Source organism: Amblyomma maculatum, chromosome 11, assembly GCF_055883805.1.
Source record: "Amblyomma maculatum isolate TAMU_Amacu chromosome 11, ASM5588380v1, whole genome shotgun sequence".
Classification (NCBI taxonomy): Eukaryota; Metazoa; Arthropoda; class Arachnida; order Ixodida; family Ixodidae; genus Amblyomma; species Amblyomma maculatum.
Window position 1 is genome coordinate 136,619,517 of NC_139354.1, and position 23,562 is coordinate 136,643,078.

Below are 23,562 nucleotides of genomic sequence, written 5' to 3' on the forward strand. Positions count from 1 at the left end.
ATTCAGGTATTCAGTCAATATATATATGGTTCAGTAATTAATCAAGATTAAGCAGTTGGTAAATTGAAATCAAACTGGGGTAACAAACTAGACTCCAAGGGAACGAAAGCGTAGCAGGGGGCGGCAGAAAGTTAGGTGGGCGGATGAGGTTAAGAAGTTCGCAGGGGTCAAGTGGATGCAGCTAGCACAAAACCGGGTTAAGTGGAGAAATATGGGAGAGGCCTTCGCCCTGCAGTGGGTATAATCAGGCTGATGATGAAATTGAAATCAAAAACAGCCTGGTTGAGTCTAGACCTTCAACATAATGAATGCACTTCATTTCGCTTTCAAAGTGCCATTAATTTTTTACATCATGCCCTAGCTTATGACGGAGAACGTTCATAAAGTAGTACTTAGTTACCCTATGAATCCGCTCGAAACAGTTCACGTAGGTGACGACGGAGAAAATCCTCTGTGGTTGATCATCCTAACCATTTGGGCAGAAATCACTCCATGAGGATAACGATGGCTGATTGAGCAAGACTGCGAAGTCTCGCTATGCGGCACCTGCAACGATAGCTGTGTGGCACCTGAGACAGAACAGCTAGCGCAGAAAGTGGTTTCTGTGGCGCCACCTGTTGTAGGAGGAGAGTACAACGAACAATGTGACATTGCACCGTCTACAGCGAAAAGCACCGCCCATGGAGAGGCTCATGTTTTTCAGCGCTGCTTGCTTATAGCGGTATACTAACAAGTCTTGCTACACTTAGAATGAATATTTAGGGAAAATTAGGCGACTGGTAATTTGTTGTGCATACATAAATGCCGATTTAAAACGTTTAACTGAGTACGCTTCAAAATATTCAAAACAGCTGCTTAGGATCGAGTTTCACAATAACGAGAGTCCCAATCGTCGTCTCGTTCGTCCCAATCCTTTGTGTTCGTCTCCTTCGCGCTTACTTTCCTCCCATACGTTCTATCTCGTAACAACTGTAAGCATATGTATTCTTTTCATTTTTAGCGAGGACCTGACACTTGTAGGAAATGACGAGATTGGAAAAAACGTCGATGGTAAGTAGAAATTTATTGATGAACTCATGATCATTGCGTTACCGAGCACAGCATGGTCAGTCATTGAAAATATGTGGTTAACCTATTGATGGCCAAAGTGATAGCAAATGGTGAAAGTTTTCGGTATTTTTCAAGTTTTAAATGCAAGCAGTTATTAAGATTAACTTACGGAATGCAGACAGAAAGCGCGGGAAGAAACAAGCTAGGCAGAAGCTTTGTAACCAAAACTACTTGGCTGCCATCTACGCACTGAATTGCGAAAAAGTATCCCATGGGTTTAATTTATATTCGGGTCACCCTGTCGCAGTTTTTTCGCCTCCTTCATTGTCTGATATATGTGCTGCAGCGAAGTCTGTCCTTCCAGAAAGAAAGCGAGATCAAGCAAGCGAATATGGGCTTAAGCGACTAACAAACAGCAAGAAAGCAAGGCCTAGCTTTTGTGTTCACAAATCGAAGATTCCATCTCAAGATAAAGAATTATTTTATCAGCAATTTTGACAGCGATTCCAATAATAATTTAGGAAATTGAGTCTTATAATCCAAGCCTCTAAAAATATACCGGCAAAACCAAGCCCACAAAACGGGGAAAATCTAGCAAAGTATTCCTATCAAAGGCAGCACGTGTAATGTAATTAAATCATTATAAAAATACGAAACGTCTAAGTGTTCTTGGGAGTTGGTACAATAGAGCTATCTTATGGATATTATACTTTCTTCCTAGGTATAGTATTCTCAATAACAAGTGAAAGTTTAAGCTATTTAGCAGTGTTTAGCAGGCCGACACAGTTTTGGACAATTAAGAAGATGTGCTTAAATTGCAAGAGAGAGAACTTTTATTTGTCCAACAGAGTGACTATCCCGCCCTTCGAGGGTTAGATAGATAGATAGATAGATAGATAGATAGATAGATAGATAGATAGATAGATAGATAGATAGATAGATAGATAGATAGATAGATAGATAGATAGATAGATAGATAGATAGATAGATAGATAGATAGATAGATAGATAGATAGATAGATAGATAGATAGATAGATAGATAGATAGATAGATAGATAGATAGATAGATAGATAGATAGATAGATAGATAGATAGATAGATAGATAGATAGATAGATAGATAGATAGATAGATAGATAGATAGATAGATAGATAGATAGATAGATAGATAGATAGATAGATAGATAGACAGATAGACAGATAGACAGATAGACAGATAGATAGATAGATAGATAGATAGATAGATAGATAGATAGATAGATAGATAGATAGATAGATAGATAGATAGATAGATAGATAGATAGATAGATAGATAGATAGATAGATAGATAGATAGATAGATAGATAGATAGATAGATAGATAGATAGATAGATAGATAGATAGATAGATAGATAGATAGATAGATAGATAGATAGATAGATAGATAGATAGATAGATAGATAGATAGATAGATAGATAGATAGATAGATAGATAGATAGATAGATAGATAGATAGATAGATAGATAGATAGATAGATAGATAGATAGATAGATAGATAGATAGATAGATAGATAGATAGATAGATAGATAGATAGATAGATAGATAGATAGATAGATAGATAGATAGATAGATAGATAGATAGATAGATAGATAGATAGATAGATAGATAGATAGATAGATAGATAGATAGATAGATAGATAGATAGATAGATAGATAGATAGATAGATAGATAGATAACGTTTATTTGAGTGTGCCTCAACAGCCAAGTGGCCTAAAGGAGCGCACACTAGGTCAGATACATCAGAACAAACACTTAATAACATTTAAAACCAGGCATGAAAACAACAATTAGGCAAATATGTCCTTGTCAATAAACGTTTTGTTATACAAGCTTTGTATACGTGTCATTGGACAGTTGGCGTGCAAATCTGGATAAAATGTGTCAGAACATTTTGCAGCCTTTGCATGCGGCACACGAAAATTCAGTGACATCAGTAAGGTCTCACAGTTAATGAAACCACACACAATTTTTTGCAAAAACTGCATGTCACGTATGAGTCGCCTGTCGCCTGTTAGACCCGGAAGGTGGGACAGTCGCCTTAGTAGCAGGCCAGTAGTTCTTGGACCCCGGCGGCATCTTCGGCCAGTCGAACAACTTTTCTTTGGGCTCTTGGGTCTGAGCTTCGCAGAAGGGTCCCCCAGGTGTCTTTAGTTATATTTTTAACCCTGCCTGGTGACTTCGCACATTCCCTTATTATGTGATCTAGTGATCCCCTTTCCTTATACAGGGTGTTTCATCTAAGATTTTACCTATTTTTTTAAAATAGGAAAATTAAGTTTTATTGTCGATTCTTCTTTTAGCTGTTGTATTAAGAGTAGAGAAAAATCTGGAGCCTTAAAAGGCTCTAATGAGCTTAATAATTAACTAAGAATAACTAATTAACTTTTTCTTTATACCAGCTAGAAGCTACTTTCAAATTGCAACAGCGAGCTACCGGTGTGAGAATGCCAAATGGTATTTTAAACGACAAGATACGTGCATTTCTTAAGGACTGCAGCACTGGCAATTCTGGCCACTTTCGACGCACGAAAACGAAACCTAGCAGACGAAGCGCGGAATTGTACGCGCCCACGAGTGACGCAGTCGTGACGTCGCCGGGCGAATCAAGCCGTCTGAATGCGGCTGCTGCCGCTCGTGAAATACTCGTCTGGCGCTGCGTCATCACAGCCAGTGGTGCGATATCTGTGCATGTACTGCTTTTCTTTTTATTTCACCCTCTGGGAGCCAAAGCTTGTAGTCAAGAGGGAGGGCTGATTTGCCCATACTATCAGCGCTACGCCCGCACCATTACAAGCTTCGCCCGCAATGCGTTGGTGATATCTCAAGATCCTACCAGATCATGACGCAGCTCCAGGCGCGTGTTTCGCGGGCGGCAGTGGCCGCCTCCAGACGGCTGCTTTCTCTCGGTGACGTCACGGCTGCGTCACTCATGGGCGAGCATAAGTGCGTGCCTCGACTGCTAGGTTTCGTTTTCGTGCGTCGAAATCGGCCAGAATTGCCAGCGCTGCAGTCCTTAAGAAATGCGCGTTTCTTGTCGTTTAAAATACTATTTGGCATTCTCACACCGGTAGCTCACTGTTGCAACTTAAAAGCAACTCCTAGCTGGTATAAATAAAAAGTTATTTAGGTAATCTTAGTTAATTATTAAGCTAATTAGTACCCTTTAAGGCTCCTGATTTTTCTCTACTCTTAATACAACAGCTAAAAGAAGAATCGACAATAAAACTTAATTTTCCTATTTTTTAAAAATAGCTGAAATCTGAGATCAAACACCCTGTATAATGAACAAAGGTCTGATCGTATTTCTGGCCCTATATGGTTGAGAAGAACTGGTTTCGGATATTTATTTGTCTGTAACTTTCTCTATGCTACTGCTTCTTTTTTGCCTAACGTGGGGTTGCAAATATGTTGCATGTTTGAAAGACCACCTAATTAACATAAATATTTATTCAACAGAGGTGTATATATGCTCCAGAGTGAGTTCAAAACGGAAAAAGTTCTGGGCTCTGCACTGCCTCGTGTTTAGTGTGCTGTGGCTTTGTTTTTTCCTTATCACATTTGTAAAGCTTTCAGAATGTTCTTGTAAAAAAGATATTGTTTGATTGTAATAAATACCATACTGAGAACAGAAACATCAGCGGTGTACGAACTAATCGCGTTCATGGTCTTATGTTATATTTTTCCCATGCAATAAAATAGAAAAACCACGACGGTTTAATCAGATTGACTAATCCGATCACAAATCCTAAGATGTTATTTTCATCTTTCCCCATAATTTTCCCCGAATAAAACTTGTTCAAGTGATTCTCCAAAACTTAGACATTTTTTAAGGAAAATGGCTTTCAACCAAGTTGGCTGTCACTGTTGACACACTCTTAATCTTTGCGGCCTTTTTAGTTGCTTCTTTTTGAAGATAACACAACTTTTCAACGTCTGCAAGCTTTGTAAATATGTTTAAATAGCCCTCTTTGTCATATTCACCTGTAATAAATGATATGTAAGAAAGCAAAAAACATTCTCAGGTGTAGAGGTAACGTTCCCGCCTTGCAACGGAAAGGGTCACGATTAGAATCACGCTTGACCTCTTTTTTGCAGGTGTACTTTTTTTTTAACAGGCCCACCGTAACGGGTGTTGAATGATGTCAAGATCTGTAACATCAGTTTGGTGCCGACCACTAAGGCAATACTCTTAATTCTGTTCGGCCCCATCCTCCTTTTTTGGCTCCCGGCCCGCCATGAGGGCATGTACGGGAAACTCCTGCCTCGCTACCGCTACGCTGGTCCTTGCCGCGTCTTTCGGCAACACACCTACGTGGCGTGCGAGATAAGTGTGATCTCGTAGCTCTTCCACAACCCCTCAACCAGAATTTGTGCATGCATTCCGTCTGAAACCGTATCATTCCAGTTCACCTGTATAGTACGCACCGGGACTGTGCTACTCCCGCATGGCGGGAGGGGCAGGGGATGGTACTCTTACGGCATATAGTGCTGAGATGACGAAGGAGTGCTGATGTGGTGAAAAACGATGACTCGAAAGCTAGGCTGGTTTATTTCTGGTGATGTGTCCCTCACAGTGAACTGTAGCGGCTAGCGCTGTAAAGTCAGTGCTGTCGAATTGCACATCAGTTAGCAACTACAGGCTATTTATAATTGTTAGTATTCCCAACTTTATCGAGCAGGAGCCCGCTTCGCCTTCGTTGTACTAAAGGCAGAATACGCGTTGATATGAGTCCATGTCAACGAGCGATATCAACGCGCTGATATGAGATATCAGTTGGGTGTACTAAATACTAAAAATGCCAAGAAGCCCAAATTACCACGCTAAGCACGATACCGCATTCGGCCTATAACGGCTTTGCCGACCCTTCACCTCCAACCAAACTTCTTATTTATCTTAAAAGCAACTCCTGTTGCCACCTGTTTCATAACTAAGCTGTACTGACAAATTTGTTTCATGAGCCATTTTCAACAATTAAGTACTTAACCCCTTCCGAAGGGCCTTGTCTTATGAAACGTGCAACGCCTAATATACTGCCTTCATTTCGTTTTCAGGTATGGCTTTTATCGGTGGAGTTTGCGGAACAGAGAAGGTGGCAGTTGTGGAAGATAAGCCTCCCACTTATCATGTTGTGGGAACCCTGGCTCATGAGATTGCACATTTGTAAGTCTACAAAAGCACCTGAATTATTCACACAATAACTAGCACTAAGTAAGCAGTGGAGTAAATACAATACCGGCTCAATAGGTCATCTAAGTGTAGAAGAGCCTCTCTTCAAAACCTCAAAGATAAGGTACGTCGTTTACGGATCCATTACAGAAAAAAAAAAATAGTGCTTAGCAGCGCATCTTTGAAAGCCGAATCGGCTACGGATAGTCTAGACTGGCATGCTTCCAGGCTTTTTGTTGCTACTCTGTTTTGTTACAGAAGCTTGAGCATCGGAAGGCGGATTGCATAGAAAGGGATAGACAAACAATTATTCGGAGCAGGCGTGAAATATTCAGCTTTAGGTGGCAACCACCTCAGTCCGGAAAACCGTAGACCCGAGAGATCCCCCGGGTCCGGTTGACCAGATTACACTGGCCACCCAGGCGGGGAGTTGACAGCTGAGCCTCCCACTGCTCTTCAGTTAACTTCATGGTAGTTATAGTACCATTTGGTCCCTGGCGTCCATTGGTCCCTTGGTTGGTACGTTGCAAAATGAGCATTCATATTTGTAGGTGGTGGGCAAGGTGATGGGCAATATGGGAGCGCTGCAGCCGGACTAACTTGTTCAAACGAGTAAAAGATGGTGGGCTAGGATTGGGCCGCCTGTTTTTGCGACAGATGATCAGTCGTTTTGTTGTTTTTTAGAGACAGGAGCGACCCGTTCTTACGCACCGTATGCCACGTCAGACTGAGGCGGCAGCTACTAGAATACGTCGTTTTAACGGAAGATTTTTCCGCAGGGATTAAGGGCTTTAATAGAGAAGTCGTAGCAAGTGTTCGGTTCTTTTCAGAGCGGTTTTCAAATGATTATTTGTCCACAGTAAAACGAAAGAAATTGTATCGTGCATTGTGTGACATTATGTTCCCTGTGCCTTTGTACACGGCCTTGTACAATGGAGGCCCAGGTCCATGTGTTTTAAAAAGGGTAAAAAGAATGTAGGTGACGCCAGGAGCAAAAACCTTCTGTTTTAAATTTCACACCAGAACCTTGCGGTTAAAACATTTTTGGAGAAAAAGGGATTATTCATACCCCGGTGATCACTCTGTTTAATAGGCAGGAAGCCAGAAACCATGTTTTTTTACATTGTTGGGAAGGAGTATATTTTTGGGACGCATTGCAAAGAAGCCTAATGAAAGATTTTCCGTTAGACCCGCATGGAAATCGGTACTTATGCGTAGAAAGTGAGGATGGGGGTACCATTTGATTTAATTATGCTCACGGGCCTCCACAGTATATGGCGCTCAAGAATGGCGGGATACAAGTGAGATAAAGATGCACGGCCTGCCAGAATTTATTTTCGGGAAAGCGTGGACAGGTATTTGGCAATCAAGAAAGCTACAACAGAACTTTCCGAGTGGCTCTCAAGGCTAGAGCCTTTGTTGTGTATGCGTGAATTTTAGTGTGTCGTATGTAAATAGCGTCTGTAAATAGCATTTCAGTGTTATTGTTGATTTTGTTTTCGTTTCAAGACCAGGCAGTAAAAAAAAAGCAGCACACGGAGACCTTTGCGTTTCACCTCCGAAGAAACGTGGCTGCCGCGATCACGATCAAAGCCGGGTACTCCGGTTGAGTAGCCGAGCGCCTTAAGCGGGCATCGTGGGATAAGCAGCAGCAGCAGCAGGAGGACGCGGGTGTTACAAAACGAGTCGTTGTTACGCGCTCAACATGTTGGTACCCAAATCTGGGACCTAAGTGTGAAATTAAAAGGTGCCTACCACTCACTGAGGAACCGCTTTGGAAAGCTAATGCCCCTCAATTGAACGCCGATTGCTTGCGGAGTCCAATTTATATATAACTATAAATATGTTTTATGCTAACATTGTGCCCCCATGTATGACGGTAGAGAGACAGGAGTGGTGTCTAAACCTACTAAACCTACTCTCATTTTGAGGGTAGAGTCGTACCATCGATCATTTGGGGTCCAAAATGGTCAAAATTCGCGCTTGGAGGGCGGGCGTATCTGGTGAACCACAGGTTGTATACACATGCGAGTGGTATCAAACGATTCGTCTTCGCGAGATCAAGGCGAAATGAGGTCCCGATTGAGAACAGCTTACGAGCTTCAATTCCAGCGCTTATCGGCGGTGGCTGCATTTTACTTTCTGTGAACACCTTATCGCAAAGCAACAGCTTGTCGTCCTGCTCCTATAAAATGAAATGAAGGTCGCGCGAAGGCCCGCTGTACCTAGTGTAGTGAAGCTCTCGCTTCACAGCTTCTCTCTGGGCCTTTACTTTGGGTTTTAAATGAAGCATAAGTGGCTGCACAAAATATGCGCAGCGCTAACTTTTGACTTGAAGACTTCACAGTCACTTAACCTTTAGTGGAACTGGTAAATATTCAGCATTCCAGGCATTTGCTTTCTTGCCCTTAATCCTTAGAGAAGTTAGAATTAAACCTCAACTGAAAGTGTAGAGAAATTTGCATCTCAGCCATAGAAAAGGAGACCTGTATTCAACTCGAGGGAAAGCTTTTACATACCGAAAAACAGAAGGGTGCCTTCCTTAGATGTATGCACATTACAGTAGTTTTTCATCTTTCAACAAAGGCTGGTATCAAAAATTGGAGCGCGTGGCTTTAGGCTGCCGAGATACTTCCGCTTGCGACATGTTTTAGCACCCCGGACTCTAACATGAAAATTGACCTTGTCTTATTACGTTTTTTCGTACTACACTGGATACTCTGCCGCACAACTTCGAATTGAAGTGCAAAGGTGTAGAAGCCGCGGTCGACAATACAGATTACGAATAAATAAACGAAGGTTGCGGTGTCAGGTGCCTATTGCTGGCTGTAAGGACAGCTCTTGTTTGGGAATGAAAGTGCGAGTGAAAAGCACTCACACCTTCGGCTCCAGTCTAAACCAAGGTATAACAATGAGAGCGATATTAAATATTACGGCTGTCAATAAATATCAGCAATAAAAGTGGAAAATAGGTAGGCTCTTTCGAAATCTTGAGCCCAGAAACTTTAAATTAGATCTGGTTACTGGCTGAACTAAAGACGTTATAAAAATTACCGTTTAATAGATAACCAGCTTGCTGTCCCTCACTTGCACGAAAGTTATCATTAGCCTTAGCATTCCAGCGCAAAACTTTTTCGCGCTGGAATAAACAGCGATAAACGAATGGCAAATACATTGTTGTCTTTCCGCAAACGTCACACGTGGTAAATGTGCCAAAACATTCGTCATGAGGAGAGCAACTGCGTGCACACAGTTCCTAAAAAAAAAAAGAACAATCTTTCCAGCATATAGCTGAAACGTTGCAGCGCCGACATCCTCCTGCGTTTGGCTTTCAAAACAATCCTCTGTTTCTTAAACGTTGACCGCAGAATCTCACATGAGCTCCTTTCTGTTCGTATATTTCAGATTGGGAGCGAGTCATGACAACACAAGCACTATAGAAAAGTTTCCAGGCTATCCGGGGGCAGAGAATTGCCCTTCGGAGGATGGATACCTAATGAGCTACAATGAAGGCCGTAGGAACAAGTACAGGTTATCCAACTGCTCCAAGGATCAAATTCGTTTTATCTACAGGTAAAAGATAGGGTTAAGGTTATTATTTATTAGGTTACATTTTTTAAGATTTTGCTGAAGCTTTGCGTGGAAAGAGTGCACTTAGTTTAAGCCTAGTGCCAAGTTTCGTATGAAAGTATTTGCAAATTGTATGCATTCGAAGGTAAAAGCAATAAAATGCTTCAATCATGGTATTTCACTTCGAAGTTCTCGAAATAAAGCAATCCCTACTATATATCACTGTGAGGCAAATATTTGTTGGTTAAAGGAAAACAGTGTAAGGAGAAAAAAATCCACGTTGCCCAACCCTTAAAACCTGCTTAAAGAGCGCATGAAATCGTTCATTATTTCTCCTGCCGCGGCGCAGTGCCCCATTTCAAGCTAACAAAATGCACCAAGTGGGCAGGCCGATGAATTGTAATGTTCCGGGGGAAGAAACGTATGGCCACGTTTCTGAAGAATGACGTTTCGGTGGAAGTGAAGATGGGGGAAAGGGGGCCGCTCCCCTCCCAATAGTACTTGGAGTCCCTTATTCCGGGAAGCCATTGGTCGGGGCTGCCACTCGAGATCCCTGGACCAGTGCTTGTTGGGCCGATAGGTCCTGGCATCAGAGCAGGGCCGCCTCTCAGTCCTCTCGATTAGGAGAACGAATTATGGATGAAAGAGAAGGATTTACATGACATTACCAGGCCATGTTAAAGGTGTCAGCTACTTCTCGACAGCAGTGGCAGAGGGCAGAAAAGGGTCGAAATGTGCGAGTACAGTCCGGCGCGTGGTTTCCCACGAAGGGATAACAATGAGGTTGGCGACAAATGAGGACGCGGGAAATTGACTGCGACAAACTCTTTATTGGGCTGATTTACGCACCAAAAAGAGCTAAGTGATCGGTGGCGGCAATTGCAGTAAGTCTGCTCGGCGGTCGTCAATCTTAAGAATACTCTCGCGCCCGCCAGGGCTCAATTGAAAGGCGGTAAAAAAACATCTAGATAAAGCCGCTAACGGTGACTAGCATAACCTGGAACACTGTAAAAACGCACGCGAGTAGCTAAAATCTTCGAGATACATCTCGATGCACCTTGCACGACGAAAAAAAAAATCATAAAGCATCGTCTCACGACAATGAGCAAGAGCAAAACAAAGAATGCAGAATAGATCTGCACGCTAGAATGAGAGTGATAAGGCCGCATGCTTGCAGCTGTCTACAAATAACAAATAAAAACTTCAATGGTTCGTGGCGTTACTCCTCCCTTAAAAAGGCATCGCCTCGATGCTTACAAATGAATACATAAAGGCAAAGAAAATGCGAGAAATAAAAAATACCTAGGGCTTTCAGAGCGCGTAATAAGGCTTTAGACGCACACGCACAACATGGACGATTTCTGGCCGCGTCCGGGGCCACTGGGATGTTGTGGTGCCATCGCGGATGACCTTATAGTTAACCTGTCCGATGCACCGAAGGAATTTGTATGAGCCGAAGTACCACCGTAGGAGCTTTTCATTCAGTCTTCCTTCACTTCCTCTACTCAGTCTTCATTGATTTGATCTCCTGGTTTGTACTCTAGCTGCGTCGAGTCACCGCAGTTGTTTCATCGGGTGTGAGTTCGTAGCTGGTCTTTTAAGCGCATCGGAACGAGTCGTCGGCCGTCTTCTGCATGCTGCAGGTAGTGGGCGATGTCGAGGTTGCCGTTTATCTGGTGCGCCAGCATCGAGTCGAGTGGTGTCATGGGCTCCCTGCTGTGCACAAGGTTGAACGGGGTCGCTCTGGCTGTCTCTTAGACGGCCGTCTTATACGCGAAGATCACGTACGGCAGGATGGCGCTCTAGGTCCTTTGCTCGGCGTCGACCTACATAGCAATCATCTCCGGAATCATTTCGTTAAAGGCGCTCCGTAAGTCCATTGGTCTGTTGTAAATTGGTGGCTTGTTTGACTGTAGGACAAGATTGCTTGCGTGAGCTCCATCGAATATGACGTTCCCCTGTCCGTGATGAGCAGTTCGGGGGCACCGTGTCGCAGTACAATGCGTTCGCCGAATAACTTGGCGACTTCTGCCCTCGTACCATTAGGCAGGACTTTCGCTTCGGTGTAGCGAGTAAGGTAGTCAGTGACCACAATGATCCACTTGTTACCCGCATATCAAGTTGGAAAGGGGCCGAGGAGATACATCCCAATTTGCTGAAATGGCCTATTCAGGGTGGTAGGGGGTTCAGTAGCCCGGCAGGGCCGATCGGGAGTATACTGCATCGCTGACACTCACGGTATGTTTTCATGTCATAGGCAACGTCAGCAGGCAACCGTGGCCAGTGTTATATCTCCCAGAATTGCTGCTTCGTGCGCGGAAATCCGATATGCCCTGCGGTCGGTTCATCGTACAACGCCTGCAGAATTTCCTGCCGGAGGTATTTAGACAAAAAAAAGAAGCTGCGCTGTCCAGTTGGGTACGATTTTTTTTTAAATTATTTATTTCCTCAGGGAATCAGTGAGATATGATATGAAGAAGGAAGAAATGCTTGAATAAAAGGAAAACGGTTGGCTGATTTTATGAAATCCAGTAGGGAGGGATGATGTGGTCGCTGTGTCCGGGTGATATATGACGCAAGATTGCTTGATGATGTGCAAGCTATCGTAAGGTTCCGGATTTGCGTCGGTTTAAATGCTAGGCAGTCCCACAGCAAGTGGTGAATTTTCGTTTTTGCATATCGGACACCCTGGCCGGTGACATAAGTGCCGCAAGTGAGACCATGGCCTAGTGACAGCTGGTGTGAGGGCAACCTCGACACGGATCCCGCTAAGCGCAACCTCCTCTGTAAGGGTGAGAGCGCGGGGAATGGTTATCGGACATGGAGGGATAAAGTACCTGTAGCGCCCGTGGCAATGATGACTCTAATGTCACGAGGCGAAGTCCCTCCGGAGGACGTCATTGATTAATGACAACGACGACGAATGGCACCTAACAATAGCAGGAAATGGAAGAGGTCTCGCCTTCAAGGTTATCAACTAGGTCCTTCAACTCAGAGTGTGAGCGCTGCCGTACGACACGGCTGGTGCTTACCGTACCCAAGAAGGCGTCGACGTCGTTTTCTTTTAAGGGAGCATCAATGGGGGCTCTGGATAAGCAGTCTGCGTCCGAATGCTTCCGGTCAGACTTGCAGACTACGCAAATGTCTCATTCTTGAAGACGTAGGCTACATCTGGCATACCGGCCGGAAGGGTCTTTCAAATTCGAGAGCCAGCAGAGGGAATTGTGATCGCCTACTACCTCAAATGGTCCACCGCTTAGGTACGGACGGAACTTCGACGGGGCACAAATTATCGCAATGCATTCATTCTCGGTCGTCGAGTTATTTTCTTCAGCTTTAGAGGAGCCTACTATAATAAGCGATAACTTTTTCTACACCGGCACTCCTCTGTACAATGACAGTGCCTAGGCCCATATGCTTGTGTCAGTATTCATTTTAGTGTTGTCGTTTTCATCAAATTTCCCGATGACAGCACGGAGACTGTGGGTGGCGCTTAAGTTCTTCGAAGACATCATTTGAGGTGATTTCCATTAAAAGTGTACGCCCGCTTTTGTAAATTACGTCAAGTATTTGGCGATGCGTGAAAAGCTCTTGTCACATCGTCGGTACTACGTGCACAGTCCAAAGAATCGGCGCACTGCTTTTTTATCAACTGGCATTGAAACTGGGCAATCGCAGCTGTCTTCCGCCGGCCTGGGCGAACTCCCTTCTTGTTTAGATATGACCCAGAAACAACAGCTCCTCGTAAGGGAAGTGGCACTTCTCTGCTTTTAAAGTTAGTCCTGATGACTTAATTGCGTCGAGTACTGTCTGAATACTTTTCTGGTCATTTTCGAAGTCAAGACAACGACGTCTTCTAAGTACACCAGACAAATCTACTTCAAGCAACTCAGCACGGTATCCATTGCACGCTGGAACATGGCTGATGCGGAACAAAAGCCTCAGAAGACCTTGAACTCGACCTTGAACTTGACAAAGACCTTTCACTCGAAGAGGTCACCTGGTGAAATTAACGCTGTCTTCTCGCGCTCACTTTCGTCGACCTCAATTTACCAGCAACTGCACATCATGCATATTGAACAGAAATATTTAATGTTGCACAGACGGTCTAGAGTGTCATCAATGTGAGGGAGCTGGTAGACATCCTTTTTGTTATGTTCTTCAAGCGGTGGTAATCGAAGAAGAAGCGAAGTGCGTCTTTCTTCACCAAAACGACCTGTGCCGCACAGGGGCTCTTCGGTGGATGGATTACGTCATCACGAAGTATATCCTCAACTTGATCGCGTATAGCTTGGCGATATAGCAGTGGTGCACGATAGCGGTTTGGACGAAGCGGTCGAGCGTATTCTTCCGTGATGATGCGGTGCTTTGCCAACGAAATTCGCCGCACCCTCGGCACTGAAGAAAAGCACTCGCTATAGATTTAAAGAAGAGTGCGAATCCGATCTTGTCTTTATTGGATAAGTGCTGCGTTGATGTCACACGACGGCGTGCGGCAGCGGCATAGTTCCTACCTTAGGGTTGTTGCGTTGTATCTTTCGGGAGGGGAGAGAGAGATATATTTTATTGACGTACCTGTCAGGGTGAGATTTCCAAGCGCCTGCTGCACTTCATCACGGAGGATGTCCGTGAGTGTCTCTAGCTCTGGCTGTTGGGACGACGGTAGCAACGAACGTAGTTCTCGAACGACTTCACGTATAATCTCACGGAGATTATCTTCGCCTGTAGCTGTGGCGTCGCAGTTGCTTCCAAAGAACACTTGAACAGGCCGGTTGTATTTCGAATACATGCGTCTAGGGTCTGTTCTAATGGGGGCGCCTCCTTTCAAATTCGGTCATGGTTTGTGTTGGGGTTCGCACGACGCATGCAAAATAATTCCTTGATGCCTCGCCCCAACAATTTAGGTTTCTCACCTTCGGTTATGTGTGAGTTCTCCCGGGTTTAACGTCCCAAAGTGACTCAGGCTATTAGAAAGGTCGTAGTGGACGACTCCAAAAATTTTGACCACCTGGGGATCTTTAATGTGCACTGACATCGCACAGAACACGGGCGCCCTGCTTTTCGCCTCTCACGAAAAGCGGCTGCCGAGGCCGGCAGTCGATCCCGCACTCTTGGTAACCGTAATCGAGCGCCGTGTCCACTGTGCAACCCCGGCGGGGCTCTTCAATGTAGGCGAGGAAGAGGATTTTGACTGAAGGAGTTCCGCTCTTTCCGTCCTTACAAGTTCGCGAAATTTTTCAACAGTTTGTTCGTTGAGTCCTTCCACGTATTAGCGAAAACTCTTTGTCTTCATACCACGTCCGCCCTGTTCCATCAAGAGCGAAGAACACGTTTCGGAGTTTCAAGACGTCGCCCCAATTGGTAAATGCGACAACTCGTTCGTACTGGTCTAGCCAGCACTCTGTATCTTGCTCCGGGATACCATGGAAATTCGTGGCTGCAGGAGCTGGTAGATGACAACCGGTAATGCAGCCTGGGCCATGGCTGCGCTGAGGACTCGTTCAAGGGTTGAGCGAGATCCGGCAGCAGACGGAGTTCGGGTTGAAGCCCTTGAATTCAGCGGCTGGGTTCCGGCCATTAAGGTGGTCCCCCAGAACGCCAGGAACCACGCTGTGGCCTTAGCCTGTAGGAGAGCACCTCCATCAGATATCACGACCTGGTGATAATTCCGTTGGCGGCAAATGAGCAGGCTTCAAAATGAATGTAATAAAATCTTATTAGGCCGACTTGCCCCCGCAAAAGAACTAAGCAACCGCCTGTGGCGATACAGCAAGTGTATTATATTAGCAAGAGGTCCAATAGTACCTTCGGCCACTTTCACTAGCCCCTTTAGGGGAGCCGGGTACTGACGGTGCTAGTTCCGGTAAAAAGCGCAGATGAAAAGTTACGAAAGGATATGTGTCTTGATCCAAATCGGTAGGGTCTGCGTCGAGGGCTCGCTTAGTGAGTGCGCCGGAGACCGATTAGGCTACCTCATTCCCTAATAGGCTCTGGTGGTCTCAAATGTGAAATCGGGTCTTCGGATCCTGATACCGAGTATCTCTCCGAAGTATTCATTTAGCCGTATAAGCGTTAGCCAGCCTAGCTCATAATTCCTACAGGCCCCGCGAGTCGGATAAGACGAATTTAGATTAAGGGTAGGGGCAGCTAGAGCGATTGCTTCCTCCTTTGCGTGGCTTGCGCTAGGGTCCTTAAAAGTGAGGTCTTCCAGCCATCTCTCCTAATGAACGACAGCAGCCATTCACTATCCTCCTCTAGGTTGGTGCTGGCCCACAACGTTATCATATAAAAAATTAGTAGTGGTTTAGCGCTGTTTAACCCTAGTTGAATTACGATAGCAACAGCAGAAGCTTCTTTTGTCTACTACATTATTCCCCTATCACGCCCTATCAGTGCAAGGTGCCGCATTGTTGGGGACACTGAAGTTCATCCTCTAAGTATGACGCGATAGTGTAAGCTACCTGCCCACATATAAATGAGAAGGGTTCAATGCTGCTGAAACGAATGTGGAGCGAACGCATTAGCTGCAGGTGACCGAGCGTTCTTCGTCTTCTTCTTCGTCTTAGTCTACTACGTTTTCTTCGTGTTTGTCTTCTTCTTCTTGGTAATTTTCGTCTTCATCTTCTTTCCTTCTTCGTCTTCTTCTTCTTCATTTTCATCTTCTTCGCGGCTGTTCAAGGACAAATGTGTCCCTTGCCATGCCTACGCGACAGTCCAAAACCTGGCGTAGTATTGCTATCGCAATAAAATGTATTTGGAGCCATAATCGAGATGCAGGGCATTCGCCTACTCCTGAACTGTCTATTAATATCTCTCTCCATTTTGGTAAGAAGGGGTCGGACATGGAGGGAGCCTCTCCATAGCTCGGGCACTCGTATCCTTTCCTCAAAGTGATGGTTGTTTTATATAGGTAGTCAGTCAAGAAGGTGACGGCGGACACAGTCTGGGCAAGACACGTGTACATCTTTGATTAGTGAGGTGCGCCTCGCGAGGGTTCCGATAGGTGCTAACCGCTCCCAATTAAAGGAGACTCGCATTGGAGGTAGATATCAGGAGGTCGAGCGCCTTCTTTCTCATCTCCCAAAGAGTAACTTCCAAGATGTCTGCATCATGGTTGCGCAAGTGCAGGTATGAAGACAAATAAAGAATTCGAATCATCACAGAGCATAAACCAGTCGCATTGCATCCTTGCTTCTGAGGCCCTCAAGGTTGTTTGAGACACAGCGGACCATGCGGCCCACTGGGTCGCCAACCTATAGCGATGCCTGGCTATGGTTGTGTAATTGCGATGATTTTGGTAAAAAGAGTTCGCGGACTTTAATCTCTGAGCTTTCCCGTATGGGTCCACTAGCTAGAGACAGAGGTACTGGGGTCTTGATTCTCGGCGAGGGGCGAAGATGCACGAATTCTTATTTTTCTGGAAAGCACTGGAGACCAATGTAAGTAGAACAGCGATTCACTGTGCCCGCAGCTGCTTGCAGGCGATCCTCTATTTGACCACTGCTGCCCTCTGTTGCCGAAACAGTGATGTCGTCTGCTTATAGCAAATATTGTATGCCTTCCACATCAGGTAGTAGGGCAAGTAGATGAAGCTTTGCCAATATAAAGATTAATGGGGACAACACTGCATTTTGTGGCATGCCCCGCATACCCATAGTGCAAGGACCGCGCTCCTTGTCCTGAATGTGAATAAAGGCTTCGCGGTCCTTTAAGAACTGTTTTGTGTAATTAAATGTCTTGTATCTGCAGTGTGTCTTGACAAGGTGACCGAGAATGACGGTTTGTTTCACATTGTCCAAGGCACCCTTCAAATTCAAGGCGAGAACCACCTTATCAATGTGAGCGGGCACGACAGGCGCGTGTACCTCGTGGCTGAGTTGAAGCAGAATTTCCTGTGCTGACTTTGTAAGGCCGGAATCCGAACATCATGTCTACGAGAGTATAACGGGCCAGATATTCACAGAGCAGTAAATGAATGCCTTACAAGGACACAAAATATAACAGTACACAAAAATAGGTCTTGTAAATAAGGGTAAAAACAGCAGAAAAGTAAAAACATTCCAACTGTAATGCGTTTGTTGAACCACACTCAAAACTTTCCAAAGAAAAAACGGCTGCGGGCAGATTGTTCCACTCTATTATTGTTCGTGGAAAAAAAGGAGTAATTAAACAAATTTGTGCGCGCGGTATACGGGAGTAATTATGAGCATGTCTGTGTCTTCATGAGTGCGATAAAAATGGCTGAATATATTTTTGTGAGTTGATGTTCAGGTACTTTTTGTAAATTGCAAATAAAAATTCAGGTCGCGCAATTTTCCGCCTAGTTTCCAGTGTTGGGATGTTATTATCTGATATAGCTTTTGCTATAGAATCAGTAGCTCTATATCTATTAAATGTGAAGCGAGCTGCACGCCTTTGAACCAATTTCAGCTTTTATTTGTCTTTTACGTAGAGGGGATCCCAGACCACTGAAGCATACTCGCATTTCGGCAAGAGAATTATGCTTTATAGGCTTGAAGTTCTAGGTCGGAAGGTGCCTGTTTTAGCTTGTGTCTTAAAAAGCCGAGTTTACGTGTAGCAGATGCGCAAAGGTTTGTTATATGCTTAGACCACGTCTGGTCTAAGCATATAATCATGCTTAAATGCCGCGTCGGCGCCTGTTGCGGCGGCAGCTGTCTTGGTGTGTTGGCCACGCTTGTGCAACGCGATCAACGTGAACATGCTCTCATCAGAATTAGCGTCCGACGATTCCGCACCGTCCTGAGCAGCAACAGAGGAGGTTTCGGTTCACTCAAGGTAGACAGGCGGATCGTAGCCCCGAAGAACGCAGGCTGCCAAGTTGGCCGGCGGCCACGAGGAGTTCTCGTCCAGGGCGATGGTGGCGCTAGCTCTCGTTAGGCTCAGTGGAGCTCCCACTAAGCGGAATTAGAAATCAGTCATAAAATGCCCAAAAAGGTCTCATCTCAATGAGAGTGGCATCTTCGTAGTGCCAGCAGCTTTAAGAAGATGATGTCTGCTAAATGTTCAGGGTACAGCGAAATTTTTGCGGCCTCCGAAGAAAATAACGGGAGCTGATGTGGCTTGCGTGCACTGACCAGCATTCCAGAAAGCAACCGGGGGATTCATTGAGGTTCGATGGAGAGGCAGGAGAACATCACTAAAACTGTGCGGAAAGCACGAGTAATTGACGCTTCATTCAGTGCAGTCTTGCAAGAAAGCAAATGTTACCCAAGACAAAATAGTGATATTGCATGGGCGATGAAAGTGGTGCTTTTTTTTTTTTAATGCAACACGTTCAGGTTCCTGATCAGCGTTAAGCTAAGCATCGTCTATGCGGTGTCGATGTGTCGAGAAATCCATGCCAGACCAAGCAGCGCCGCAGAATTGAAAGCACTAATCTATGACCAGTTGTAATTCAGTAGCTTAATTGAACTATTTATCAGCTTAGCATCATAGCTTTGAAATTAATTGATTTTACATGAAGCAGAACTTCAACTTCCAAGTCGGGAATCAAAGCCAATGCTTTTCGATCGCTTGTCAGTCACGATACTGAGTCGGCCACAAAGGTACTACATTGATTTGACTGAGGTTCTAGAGTAGTGATGTGTCTATTGCGTTGCGCCAATTGAGGTTTAGTGCAATGTAAATGCAGGCGAAGAACAGTGAACGTTTGTAAAGATAAACCGCTAAATGAAGTCAATAACGCGCTCGCATTGCATTTACTCTCGCAGTGTCTCTATACCATACTTATATCGGAGCTTAGCAAAATAACAAAATAGGAATTATAGCGCTTTTTGGTTGGCTCATGGGGCGCTAGTGACGAAAATATGGGACGGAAAACAACTGTTAAGCCTATCCCTGCGGACGGCGTGACTGCCACATATGTCGCAGGTCGTCGAAGAAGTCCAGTCACGTACATTTGGAATTGCTTATGCGCGTATCTGTGTGCATTTCATCCAACGTGTTTGGATTGACGTGAATCGGGACTAATGTTATCGCGCCGTCCGCTACTGTGAGATGGCAGTATTTTTACCGCAATATGCACAGCAGTCAGCCTTTCAAAATAAGAACTTGAATATTTTTCTTTTCCGATCATTACGGGTACATTTTGTTGTAAACGCAGTGTAATATGCACACTCGCGTTTGCGTTTTTTCAATAAACTCTTTTGAAGTTAGAGCTGCCTGGTCCTCACTCACTGGCCTTCGTATTTCAGCGCTGTACAGCAAGAAAATATCAATGAGCGAGCGCAAGTTTCAAAGTTACTAAACTGTTGTTAGACTCTTCATTGAGAGGAACATTAGAGTTAAGTTGATCCTGTTCTTCTAAGATCTTCATAAAGCTTTAGGTGAAGGACTAATTACAGCAAGTCATCGGTGCGCACACACTAGAGAGAAGCCTTCCACTAGATATAAACTTTCGTACATAGCTACCGACTGAAATAACTTCAGATGCTCCTATATTGCTTAAGTATTTCAGCGCAAGTTGTTCCTGTACCTTTTTACAGAAATTTATCAAAGTCTTGCATCGAAGATAGTAAAGAGGCCTGCTACACGAGCGACTCATACCCTGGTCAGAATATGACACGGAGACAATTTTGTCAATTACTGCACTTTGGTAAAGTCGGAGCAAAGCCTGATAGTGTACGTATTACTTTTCTTTGGTATTCGTGCTCTCTTTTCTCAAGCATTATGGTCCTTATGAGCAATAAAAACCTTGCCTTTGTTTCACCTAAGTCACAATGCTCTATAGCCTGCATATCTGTAATCTTTGGAACATATGGCACGATAGGTATATGAGAAAACTTAGCACGAAAGAAACCTCTAATTCTCATTTTGTTCTCTTTATCGTTTCTTTTTTATTACCGGTGTAATGTAGAATCTCATGTTTTTCAAGTTGAACCATTACATTTTGCAATTAGAGCTGACTTTATTATGGCCCAAAGGTTATGTACTGCTGCGATGGAGACACCCTCTTAAGACGAAACCAGTTATGGCAGCTCATTCTCGCCTATAGCTGGTTTTCCTGTCAGAACTATTTCGACACTTTTCACCCGCAAAATAATTATGTTTACATAATGGAGCAAAAACGTGGTTAGAACAACACATAGCCCCCGGTTAGATTCCAGGTGTATTCGGTTATGACCGGAAAAAATAGGCCATTAAAAAAGGGTTTACAAGAACTTATCATATATATATATATATATATATATATATATATATATATATATATATATATGACGGAAAGAACCCAACAGTCGGCGAGGCCAAGGAAAGCATTGGGGATTGTACTTTGTCTTTTTCTTTCTTTTACTTCGATAATCACATGAATTATAATGTAATATGTTTAGGTGAAGGATAATTAAACACAAAGTAGAAGACAACACAACGTGCCGATGGTGTGAACCGAACCCACGACCTCCAAATATCGCTTCCGATGCTCTTCCAACTGAGCTACATCGGCCGCTGTCCCCCCTGCTACTTTATTGGGTATTAATGTTGTCTGTATACGAACCTTGAGAGTGTTCACCAGTGCCACCCTCAATCATAGAGGTGGACGTGAAACATCCTGTGTTACCGCCAGCGTCACGCGGAACTTGATCAAGAGTGAGGGTGAAAGCTGTGCTAGAACCCTCTTACGCTACGTATGGCTTCAAGACTGCCAGAACAGAGACCCCCGTAAGCTACAAGCAGATAAATGAAGGGGAAATGAGGGTGCCCGTTATAATACATGAAGGAAAGAACCCAACAGTCGGCGAGGCCAAGGAAAGCATTGGGGATTGTACTTTGTCTTTATTTTTACTTCAATAATCACATGAATTATAATGTAATATGGTTAGACGAAAGATAATTAAACACAAAGTAGAAGAAAAACCAACGTGCCGATGGTGGGAACCGAACCCACGACCTCCAAATATCGCGTCCGGTGCTCTTCTAACTGAGCTAATCGGCCGTTGTCCCCCCTGCTACTTTCTTGGGTATTAATGTTGTCTTTATACGAACCTTGAGAGTGTTCACCAGCGCCACCCTCAATCATAGCGGTGGACGTGGAACGTCCTGTGTTACCGCCAGCGTCACGTAGAACGTGATCAAGAGTGAGGGTGAAAGCTGTGCTAGAACCCTCTTACGCTACCTATGGCTTCAAGACTGCCAGAACAGAGACCCTCGTAAGCTACAAGCAGATAAATGAAGGGGAAATGAGGGTGCTCGTTATAATACATGACGGAAAGTACCCAACAGTCGGCGAGGCTAAGGAAAGCATTGTACTTTGTCTCTTTTTTTTATTTTTACTTCGATAATCACATGCATTATAATGTAATATGTTTAGGGGAAAGATAATTAAACACAAAGTAGAAGAAAAAACAACGAGCCGATGGTGGGAACCGAACCCACAATATCGCGTCCGGTGCTCTTCCAACTGAGCTACATCGGCCGCTGCCCCCCTGCTACTTTCTTGGGTATTAATGTTGCCTGTATACGAACCTTGAGAGTGCTCACCAGCGCCACCCTCAATCATAGCGGTGGACGTGGAACGTCCTGTGTTACCGCCAGCGTCTCGCAGAACGTGATCAAGAGTGAGGGCGAAAGCTGTGCTAGAACCCTCTTACGCTACCTATGGCTTCAAGACTGCCAGAACAGAGACCCCCGTAAACTACAAGCAGATAAATGGAGGGGAAATGAGTGTGCTCGTTATAATACATGACGGAAAGTACCCAACAGTCGGCGAGGCTAAGGAAAGCATTGTACTTTGTCTTTTTTTTTTATTTTTACTTCGATAATCACATGCATTATAATGTAATATGTTTAGGGGAAAGATAATTAAACACAAAGTAGAAGAAAAAACAACGAGCCGATGGTGGGAACCGAACCCACGATATCGCGTCCGGTGCTCTTCCAACTGAGCTACATCGGCCGCTGTCCCCCCTGCTACTTTCTTGGGTATTAATGTTGCCTGTATACGAACCTTGAGAGTGCTCACCAGCGCCACCCTCAATCATAGCGGTGGACGTGGAACGTCCTGTGTTACCGCCAGCGTCTCGTAGAACGTGATCAAGAGTGAGGGCGAAAGCTGTGCTAGAACCCTCTTACGCTACCTATGGCTTCAAGACTGCCAGAACAGAGACCCCCGTAAACTACAAGCAGATAAATGGAGGGGAAATGAGTGTGCTCGTTATAATACATGAAGGAAAGAACCCAACAGTCGGCGAGGCCAAGGAAAGCTTTGGGGATTGTGCTTTGTCTTTTTCTTTATTTTTACTTCGATAATCACAAGAATTATAATGTAATATGTTTAGGGGAAAGATAATTAAACACAAAGTAGAAAAAAAACAATGTGCCGATGGTGGGAACCGAACCCACGATCTCCGAATATCGCGTCCGCTGCTCTTCCAACTGAGCTACATCGGCTTTTTTTTTTTTTCGTTATGGCATGAATTGGTACAAATACATCAGTAAAAGTTCCTGGTTGCCATGCCCCTTGGCTGGCAACCGTGTCTAATGGACTTTCATTACCACAAGTTCGCCCAGCAGACTCAAGACCTCCTCCGCAGCGTCTTGTTGCTTTAAAATTTATTTTAGTTTATACACTTGTTCAACAAAATATACACATACTGATCGCGCATCGACATCACAGTGTCTATAAGCCATCCTACTCCTCCAAATACTCAAATACTATGAAGTCCAATAGCATGATGAGGTCATACTGAAAATCATCATTAACAGTTGTCAAGTATC

General features: G+C 44.4%; 1 protein-coding gene across 2 annotated transcripts in view; it reads left to right on the forward strand.

Annotated features, from left to right (window-relative positions):
- The window catches only part of LOC146175044 (venom metalloproteinase BumaMPs1-like), a 144,754-nt gene that overhangs the window by 105,430 nt on the left and 15,762 nt on the right, over positions 1–23,562 (forward strand). For both annotated transcript variants that reach the window (XM_084583447.1, XM_084583446.1), the window contains exons 10-13: positions 1,001–1,050; positions 6,147–6,255; positions 9,667–9,834; positions 20,337–20,472. In XM_084583447.1, coding sequence (XP_084439573.1) covers positions 1,001–1,050; positions 6,147–6,255; positions 9,667–9,834; positions 20,337–20,472 — 463 coding nt within the window. The remainder of the gene's footprint in view (positions 1–1,000; positions 1,051–6,146; positions 6,256–9,666; positions 9,835–20,336; positions 20,473–23,562) is intronic.